The sequence below is a fragment of the Rhagoletis pomonella genome, unplaced genomic scaffold, assembly GCF_013731165.1.
Source record: "Rhagoletis pomonella isolate Grant_MI unplaced genomic scaffold, Rhpom_1.0 Rhpom_scaffold_06277, whole genome shotgun sequence".
Lineage (NCBI taxonomy): Eukaryota > Metazoa > Arthropoda > Insecta > Diptera > Tephritidae > Rhagoletis > Rhagoletis pomonella.
This window is the reverse complement of record NW_023464811.1, coordinates 1-9,963: the sequence shown is the minus strand read 5'-3', so window position 1 is coordinate 9,963 and position 9,963 is coordinate 1. Positions and strand designations below refer to the sequence as shown.

The following is a 9,963-nucleotide window of genomic DNA, read 5'->3' as shown; positions in this document are numbered from 1 at the left end:
TGCCTGGAGCCGCTTACCCCCGGTCATTTTCTGGTCGGCGGGCATCAAGTGGCGTCGCACGAAGATGGAGCGCACCAGCGTAAAGTTAATGTAACGAAAATAGGAGCAAATAAAAGACACAGTGGTTTTAGTGCAATGAAATTAAAAAGCGTTTTATTTGTAAATATCTATGAGTCTGAATAGTGTGGCTCACAAGATTTGGCTTACCGAACGTGGTGTGATGGCTGACGTGATCTCCTTGCTGTCTTCTAAGAAGTGAAGAAGTGCCAACAAACGAAAAGGGATGTAGCCCACCGCACAGTAACTTTCGTTAAGTTTCCCCTCCAATAGTTATCGTACAGTGGGGCTTGTTGTTAGCGGCTGGAAAGATAGCCGTAACTTGTGTATGTGTTTGTGTGCTCTTACATCAAGTGACAAAACGCGGATTAGGGTGGTGCAATATATTTAGGTCGCGGACCTAAACATACCGGCCCCCTTGCGGTAAGCAAGCTATGAAAAAGAAAAGGAGTCGCGTCTCAACCGTCACACGCACGTGAGGAAAGTCTTAAGGACTAACTATAATATGCAGCGCGGATTTTGTACTGCGCGGGGCTGCTTATTCGCCAACGCTTTCGTCGCGACCGGTTCATCTGAGGCTGTGGAGAAAAGGACTTTGTTAATTGAAACAGACGTGGTTTGAAATTTCAATGCACTTTTTTTATTTAAATTTTTAGGTATGTGTGTGATGAGTGTGTGTGTATGTGTGGTTTTGTCTTCTTAATCTCTACGTTTATGGTTGGCAGGCTCCCGAAACAACCAGACCGTATATGGTCGCCTGGACCAGGAGACCACCCACGGTGGATGGGGAGGTCCCGCTCACCATCATCTGCGCATGCAGATCGAGGCCCAGTGTGAGGCGTATTGGTGACGCGCGGAAGAATTGCGGATCCGCCAAGCGCATGAACTGGAACGGGGCCGCAACCTTAGGGTCCAGGTTCGACGGTGGACTCAGACGTATATGGTGGTCCAGCACGACTGCTTGTGTCGTAATGCGGTCGGAGCTGCTGTATCTTCCTCGCATGGTGACCGTGCAACGTCCTGATCCGTTGCGTTCCAGTTGGAGATCTCACACCAGTTCCGAATCAACCAATGAGTTTGGTGCGCAAGGGTCAATCATTGCGCGAACCAAATGAAGACGGCCCCTTGCTTCAATCCGCACTATTGCGGTCGGCGCGATGGGGATAAGCGCACGAATGATCGGCGTTGATATGGCGCTTTGCACTAGGCGGCCCGTTCGGAAGCTGGTCGGTGGAGCGCGTTGTAAGGCACGACTATTGATGTTGCTGTCGTTTGTGCGAGTTTTGTGGTATGGTGCTGCTTTGCGTAGCCTAGACGATCGCTTAGACGAGCGGAAAGTACGAGTTTCCGCGCCGTCGTGTCGTTTTGGCTTGCGTTGCGATCGTGATGCCGGGCGGAAAGGACTGGTTTCCGCGCCGCCGTGTTGCCGCCAGTTGTGTTGTTGACGCGTTTGCGAGCGGAATGGACGAGTTTCCGCGTCGCGCCAGTTGTGTTGTGCACGCGTTGGCGAGCGGAAAGAACGAGTTTCCGCGTCGCCCGCGCGTGGTTGTAACTTGTCTAACGGTCTCGGTGTGCCATTTCCAGAGTTGCGCTTTTGTCGCTCATGTGGGGAAGAGTCTGTCCTCTCTGACCCCTCCAACTCCTCCTCTTCGACCTGCTGCGCCCACGACTTCGTCTGCTCCGTAACGTCGATAGAGAGTGCCCCGTCCGAGCTCTCGCCGTCGTTGATCGCGTTCGCTGGATGCCTTTGGTCTTCGCAGTCATCGAGATGGAGCGAGGTGTGATGCTTTTCGCGACATCGGTGGCATCGATCCGTGCTGCTGCACATGTCGAGGCGGTGGAACTGCGAGAGGCAGTTTGGGCAATATTTATGCAGCAGGACTGCACGCAGCCTTGCTTCGACCGCTTTGCCGCGGTAAAGGGGGCATAGTCGAATGCCATGCGCTCCGCCGCATAGCCGGCATAGAACCGTGAATTTATCAGCGCGTTCTTCGGCATGTGCGCGATTAGCCGAGAAACGAGTCATTCTGTAAATGAGTCTCGTAGTTATGTCCGTAGGTGTAAAAAGTTACGTACTATTAGTTTTGGGTTGGGTGGCAAGTGGCGCATTCGGTAATGATGCACAGGAGACTGGCATACCTGCTGATATATGGCGTTTCTACCTTGCTTGTGCGCGTCCCGAAGGACAAGATTTTAGCTTTAGTTGGAATGACTTAGCGGCGCGTAATAATTCCGACTTGCTAAACAATCTGGCCAATTTTGTAAATCGTGCGTTAGTCTTTTGCGAAAAGAACTTTGATGGCGTCATACAAGCCATGACCCTAACCAAGGACGAACTCGTACTTTTGGCACTTATAAATCGTGAAGTCCGTGTCTATGTAAACTCACTTGAAAAGGCCAAATTACGTGATGGCATTCGACATATGCTTTCAATTTCTCGCCAAGGCAATGGTTATATGCAAGCGCAACAGCCGTGGGTGTTACTGAAGGGTACCGATGAGCAGAAGGAGCGTGCTGCCACCATCATTGGTGTTTGCGCCAATATTGCTGCAATTTTAGCTAATCTGCTATTCCCTTACATGCCGGCGACAGCGCGCACGCTTCTTACGCAATTAAATGCCAAGCAAACTCAGCTGATAAGCCCGCATACGGAAAAAAGCTACTGAATCCGAACTGGTCATATTTGGCAAAAAAGGCCTTGCATGGACAAATTTTAACTAAGGCCAAGAAAAAAGGCAACGGAAAATAATCGCGAGTGGTGGTAAGTTTACGATGAAATTAATGAACGCTGCCCTACATTTACTATCATTTTGGGCCAATAATATATGCAGCACTTCTGCGATTACACGACTGATATGAAATTTTGATTTGTCCCGGCTTTGGTTCAGTATCTGTATGGTAGGGTATATGTGGCACTCTAGTAGTCGAGTTACCCTTTCGAAGCCTGCTGACACCTCCTTGCCGATAGATGGGTGTAAGGTGTGCAGCCAATTCTTTAATAAATTACATTCGGAAGGAGGTAATAAATTTAAGTACTCCGGAATGTGTGTTTCCATCTCCTGCTTAGTCTGGGTTGACTCCGACATCGTCGGGGCGCCCCACGTTGGACGCCAGAAGTGATACAAAAATTTGTTATTGTAGCAACTGAAATATGTGCATATACATATATGTATGTATAACTACGGTGACCATCCGTTCTGTTTTTTGCAGGACCGTACTGTTTTTCAAAGGGCGGTCCTGCGTAGTTTTTCAAATCTGAAAAACCTGAAAATGTACTGAATTTTCCACAAGTGTCCTGCATTTGTCCCACATTTTATTCGTTATTTTAAAATTATCGGACAATGGATGGATTTTTTCAAAAAAGTGATTTTTGGTACTTTTTGTAGCTTTTCTTCAATATCTCATGAAAAAATCTCCCAATCAACGTAAGCAACTTACAACTCGAAGGGTATTGATGTGCCTCTTACTAAAATATATGACTTGTGGCGACTTCAATGAAAGTTATCATTACCATTTGCATTTTGTCGTCGCAGTCGAGGAAAGTGAGATTTTCAATCAAATACGCAGATTCATTTGAATATTTTTTTTTCATTATTTTAAAAATTCGATAAGGAAGATATATCACTACAGTAAATTTTGAGCCACAGAAATGTAGAAATGTAGATGCTATGGAGCGCAATCTGCACAAATTATATATTCCTGTAAAGGGAACTTTGTAACTCGTCGTTTACGTCGATTCTTGATGTCGATTTTTGACAAATAACTGCGAAAAGTACCAAAAAAAACAAAAAAATTTTATTGTTTCCGTTTTGAACGACTCAACATTTGCCTATAAAATAATATTTTAAAGATTTTCACTTTTCGTGTAAGCTATTGTAATTGTAATATGTCGTGCGATACTTTTATAAATATTCATGTAAAAAAAAGATTAATATCGATGAAGAAAACGTGATTCATTTTTAAAGTTTAAAATGTATTAAGAAATTAGAATCATAAATACTCTTTTGATATTTTTATGCTACGTTAATATATGTAGGCATATTTTTGAAAAATTGTCCTTCATTTTGAATCCATATTTATGGTCACCGTATGTATAACACAAAATATCGTTGGAAGAGTGTATTGTTTATATGTATAATATTTAAATGTCCTCGGTGTGCACTCTCCGTTGATTAGCTACCACTTGCTTGTGTTTCCGTTTCTTCCACTATAAGCTTGGCATTTTATTTAACAAAAAAAAGCATACCAAGCTGCTTGACAAATGTAATTCGTAACCGATTAGAAGAAATTTAAAACAAAAAAAAACCACTTTATTTTGGAAATTGATTCTATGTTTTTCCTTTTAACTGCTGCTTATACCTGGGGCATACCATTTACAGTGAATTCCACAAGTCATGTACTATAAAAGCTTGTTCTACATTAGATTTATTAGAAATCGGCTGTTGTAAAACTAGCGATCACGTTATATAATTTTGTTTATGGAGTTTCAAAATGTACAAATATGTATCAACTTAAACGGGGCACAGTTTACTAGCTGGGAATATTTTCTAGATTTTATTTGTATGTTTCGAACTTATTAACGAGTAACCAGTTTTAAATTGCTTTCAACGAAACTGAGATTTTGATTCTTTGATGCTTGAATTATCGTTTGTGATTTTTTAAAATGGTAAAATGTTTACCATAACGCAAAGGAACAAATTCTTTGCTAGGTTGCCTTTGTGCATATCGTTAGTATACAAAAAAGCCACGACTAACTGAAAAATTGTATATTGCATAAGATTAGGATTTTGGATTTTTAGTTAGTTACGGTCTTTTTATATATCAGCGATGATGTGAGATACGCCCTTTCCGTACTGTACTAACGATATATGTATGTATTTGTAATTCTTTTGCCTGCTGCATTTAAAATTTTTCATAACTTTTTGTAAAGGTATGGAACAGTGCCCACGTGTTCTATTACTTTTAAAACTTGGTTAATGGATAAAATTCATTGATCGCTTACACTCGAACAGTAAACAATATGCATGCGAAAATTAAAACCTATGTAAATGCTCTGCAACTCTTATAAAAATGTGAAACAAGAAAAATATTCATAATTATACATTTAGAAGGTGTTGTATTGTAAACATTGAAATTTACATTGAAAGCCTCAATTGAGCATGCGTATGTGCGCTCATAAAAAAAAACGAAACATAATATACATATATAACTAATTAAAAGCTTTAAAATAAAAACTATGTATGTTTACTTTGAATACGGCCTCATCGAGTGCGCTATAAGGACAGAGATATAAATACTTGAAAGAAATATATATCTCAAATTAAATCGGGTTTTTTTGTTAATGCGATAATTTGAGATTTGGGATGATGCAGGATGAAGAGAAGTGGAATAGGTGGGTTTCTTTTGTGAAGTGGAATGAAGAGTAGGTAAGAAGTTTACTGCGAGGTTGTGCTGTTCTCATTGTAGGGCGGAAGTAGGACAAATTTTGCGATTGGCCTTCTGATTTCTCCCTTAGCTGTTTCGATGTCGACTACTCTTACTGGGTTGTCGGAACCTGGGTGTAGCTTGACTATTCTTCCCAATCTCCATTCGTTTGTTGGCAGGTTTTCCTCTTTAACGACGACAAGGTCTCCAAGCTTTAAGTTGGTTTGTGGATGTTTCCACTTGATGCGTTTCTGCATCTCGGTGAGGTATTCCATTTTCCATCTCCTACAGAATGTCTGGTGTAGGGCCTTCAGTTTCTGCCATCGATTTACGATTGAGGCTGGACTTTCATTTACATCGATTTCGGGTGGGGCAAGAAGATGCCCGCCGACCAGAAAATGACCGGGGGTAAGCGGCTCCAGGTCAGACGGTTCGTTTGAAGAGGGGCTTAGTGGTCGTGAGTTGAGACAAGACTCAATACGGCATAAGAGTGTGGTGAACTCTTCAAAAGTATATTTGTGGTCGGACGCGACCTTTTTAAAGTGGGTTTTGAAACTTTTCACCCCAGCTTCCCACAAACCGCCCATGTGAGGGGCCGCAGCGGGTATGAAATGCCACTCTAAGGCTTGATGGCTGTACTTAGTGAGGGTGCTATTGCGTGCCTCAGCTAAAAATGCTTTGAATTCCGATCGTAAAGATCGTGAGGCTCCGACAAAGTTAGTACCATTGTCGGAGTAAACGTTTTTTGGACATCCTCGTCTAGCAACGAATCTTGCGAAAGCGGCTAGAAAGGACGCGGTGCTAAGGTCGCTGGTAGCTTCAAGGTGAATGGCTTTCGTCGAGAAACAGACGAAGAGACAGACGTAGCCTTTTGACATGCGACATCCTCTGCCCCGGTAGGACTTGATGTCGAACGGGCCCGCGAAATCCACCCCCGTGTTTGTGAATGCACGGGAAAAGGTTGTGCGTTCTTTGGGAAGGATTCCCATAAGTTGAGTTTGCGACCGTTTCTTGTGGATCGTGCAGACCTTGCAGTTATGTATGACGGACCGTATCAAGTTTTTCACTCTGGGAATCCAATACTGCGATCGGATAAGTCGCAGCATCAGCTGGTTTTCTCCGTGCACGGAAATTTTATGGATAAACTGGACCAAGAGACGGGACATCCTACATCCATACGGAAGAATGATAGGATGACGTTCATTGTAGGACAGATCGCTAGATGCGCTCAGACGACCACCAGCCCTCAGAATCTCATCTTTGTCGATGAACGGGTTAAGAGGCAGGATTTCACTTTTTCCGTCGATGGATTTTCCAGATTTTAAGCTTGTATATTCTTCGCTGTAATATTGTTTTTGACAAATTGTTATTAAGCGTTGGGTCGTTGTTTTAATTTCGTTGGCCGAAATTGAACGAGACTCCGCTTTAAAGGAATATTTCGTTTTGGGATTGATTCTTTGATAGAATCTCATAATATAAGATATAACTCTCAAAGCCCGTGATAAATCAGAAAATCGATCGAGAATGTCGTGAAAGTCTTTTACTTTTGTGGTTGCATGAACATGCACCCTTTTTTCTTCAATGGTTGTGTCAAAGTCCGATTCTTGTGCTGGCCATCTCGAATAGTCTTCTTGTAACCAAGAAGGACCCTGCCACCACAAGGAGTTGTTGACTAGATCACTCGCCGAAAGTCCTCTACTCGCCAGATCTGCTGGGTTTGATGCCGAATCCACATGACGCCAGTTTTCGGTTCCCACCTTGTCTACAATTTTTGTTATTCGGTGAGCAGCGAAAGTTGACCACGAACACGGTGGTTTCCGGATCCATGCGAGGACTATTGTCGAATCTGTCCAGAGATTTATTTTCAAATGTCCAAGACTCAGATTTTCGACGACCGCTTCTACGGTTTCCGAAAGCAAAACTGCGCCGCAAAGTTCTAAACGGGGTAACGATACTGTTTTGACGGGCGCTACCTTTGTTTTTGCGATTAGAAAGCTGACCACAACTCTTTCCGCAGTCTTAACTCTCAAGAAAACAGTCGCCGCGTATGCTTTCTCCGAAGCGTCGCTGAATCCATGTATTTCGGCGTCATCTGTTTGCGTAAAGTGAACCCATCTTGGTATGCGAATGGTATTAATGTCCATGTAGTCGTGCATAAATGCCTGCCAACGGTCTAATGTGGTCGGAGACACGGTATCGTCCCAACCAGTTCCCTCCAACCAAATATTTTGCATAATGATCTTGGCGACAATTACCACTGGAGCGAGCCAACCGGGCGGGTCAAACAGTTTGGCGATAGCTGAAAGTATCGCTCTTTTAGTGATGACGTCACGATTTTCTATTGGTTTTGCTGTGAAGTAGAAGTAGTCAGATTTGGCATTCCATCTGATGCCAAGTGCTTTTACCGTACTAGACTCTTCCAACTCTAGAAAATCGTCGGTGAGTAAATGAGATTTCGGTATACCTTCAAGTATTTTACTGGAGTTCGAAGTCCACTTTCTTAACGGGAACCCTGCTGAATCCAGTATCTGTAATATTTCTTCTCGAGCTTTAATCGCTGCTTCGATGCTGTGTCCTCCAGCAAGTACGTCGTCCACGTACATACACTTTCGCAAAATTTCGGATGCGATTGGAAATGAGCTCTCGACCTCATCAGCTAGTTCATGCAATGTCCTTATCGCGAGATAAGGAGCACAGTTGATGCCAAAAGTCACCGTTTTTAATCCGTATAAGCTAATTGGTTCTCTTGGGCAGGTGTGAAAAACTATGCGCTGATATTTCGTTTGATTCTCATTTACAAATATTTGCCGATACATTTTCTCTATATCGCTGTGGAAGACGTATTGGAACAGTCTCCAACGGAGTATGAGGATCGTTAAATCGGCCTGAAGTACAGGACCTGGAAGGAAGACATCATTCAAACGCATGCCATTAGCGGTTGGGCATGATGCGTTGAATACAACCCTGACCTTTGTAGTGGTACTTTCTTCCTTTAAAACGGCGTGGTGCGGTAAAAAATAGCAGTCCGTTGAATCTGAAGAAATGTTTTTGTTAATTTTTGACATATGTGCTAGTGTCTCGTATTCAGATACAACCCGGTTGTACTCTGTTTGAAGGACAGGCTTTTTCGCTAGTCGCGTCTCGTTCCGGTAAAACTCTGAGCATGCACTTTTCAGCGAAGGACCTAAGCACACATTTTTCGGAAAATCCCGTTTAAAAGGTAGAGACACAATGTATTTTCCGTCGGTATTTCGTGTTGTAGTTGCTTTGAAGAGCTCTTCGCAGTATTTATCATCTTCGTTGATGCCTTTTTTCTTTGGGACATCCTCCAGCTCCCAAAATGCAGCTAGCTGCTTGTCCAACGTGAGTTCGTTAAAATACGATACGATATTGTTAGTTGGACTGACTGAGTCCGCGCGACCAGTCAGTATCCAACCGAACACGGTCTCTTGCGCGAGAAGCGTATTTAATACGTTCTTCCTCATTCCGCTTAAAATTATTTGCGGGTAAATATCTCCTCCTAAGACCAGGTCAACTGGCTCATTGACGAAGAATCTTTTGTCCGCCAAGACCAAGTCTGGGAACGATTGCCGCGTCATTGCGCTTATCTGACAAGTCGGAAGATCCCTGGTTAATTGTGGTAAAACCAGCACAATTGCTTCTATATTAATTAACGGGTCTGTGTGTGACCGAAGTTGAATAGCACACGCTTCTTTTACCTGCGCAGATACAGAGTTATTGATGCCCGAAACTTGGGCATGCAAGTGTTTTGATGGCAGATTGATTCTCCGTTTGAGTCTCTCAGTAATGAACGAGCACTCAGAACCAGAATCTATAAGCGCTCTAGCCGAAAAATGTATACCATTATAGTGTATGTTTACGCGTGCTGTTCCTAACAAAACTCCTTTACTTGTATTTGCGTAACAAGAATTTACATTTGTAACCGATTTGATGTTTCCTTTTTCAGATTCGTGTCTTGATTGAGCCTGGTTTGGAGTAGATTTCACGCTACCCGATGGATCAGTTGTCGCTTTTGGCTGAATTGGCATATGGAGCAACTTGTGATGTCTCGAATGACAAGTGCTTCAGTTAAATGAGCTGGTACACCTTGAGACTGTGTGCCCAGCAGATAAACAACTCAAGCAACTGCGAATGCTCTTCACGTAATCTACTCGCTCCGTCGGCTTTAGACGCAAAAAGCTGTCGCACTTTGATAGCTTGTGTACATTGCTGTTGCACATTTTACATGTTGCCTTTGCTACACTGGCTTGAAAGGCGCCAAGCTTTTTTGCAGGCGTCTCTGCAGAATTCCGCGAGCTTGGTGGTTTAGGTTTCGATACTATATCTCCCCTAAGACCTGTCACGGTTTCCAGTGTTTGAAACCGATTGGATAGGAATTTATCCATATCTACCCATTTGGAAATCTCAGTTTTATTTTCTATGGTTTGCTCCCATAGTGCCAGTGTCGTTTCTGGCAGTTTT

The 9,963-nt window shown here is 43.2% G+C and overlaps 2 protein-coding genes across 2 annotated transcripts; one reads left to right on the top strand and one right to left on the bottom strand.

The window, feature by feature from the left end:
- Nucleotides 1–2,105: 2,105 nt before the first annotated feature.
- On the top strand, nucleotides 2,106–3,142 carry LOC118755439 (methionine--tRNA ligase, cytoplasmic-like). The gene has a single exon (XM_036490272.1). The coding sequence runs from the start codon at nucleotides 2,106–2,108 to the stop codon at nucleotides 2,721–2,723; it is 618 nt and encodes a 205-aa protein (XP_036346165.1). The 3' UTR covers nucleotides 2,724–3,142.
- Nucleotides 3,143–4,430: 1,288 nt separating this feature from the next.
- Nucleotides 4,431–9,530, bottom strand: LOC118755440. The gene is made up of 2 exons (XM_036490273.1): nucleotides 6,653–9,530; nucleotides 4,431–4,507 (listed from the first exon to the last, which is right to left on the bottom strand). Exons 1-2 carry the CDS (start codon nucleotides 9,528–9,530, stop codon nucleotides 4,431–4,433), a joined length of 2,955 nt encoding a protein of 984 aa, XP_036346166.1.
- Nucleotides 9,531–9,963: the final 433 nt, after the last annotated feature.

Bases quoted from the DNA above. Each gene is read 5' to 3' on its own strand.
- LOC118755439 (XM_036490272.1), top strand. From the start codon at position 2,106: ATGTCCGTAGGTGTAAAAAGTTACGTACTATTAGTTTTGGGTTGGGTG.
- LOC118755440 (XM_036490273.1), bottom strand. From the start codon at position 9,530: ATGCCAATTCAGCCAAAAGCGACAACTGATCCATCGGGTAGCGTGAAA. The intron at 4,508-6,652 runs GTAGGATGTCCC...CGTGATCGCTAG, and splicing joins TATCATTCTTCCGTATGGAT to TTTTACAACAGCCGATTTCT.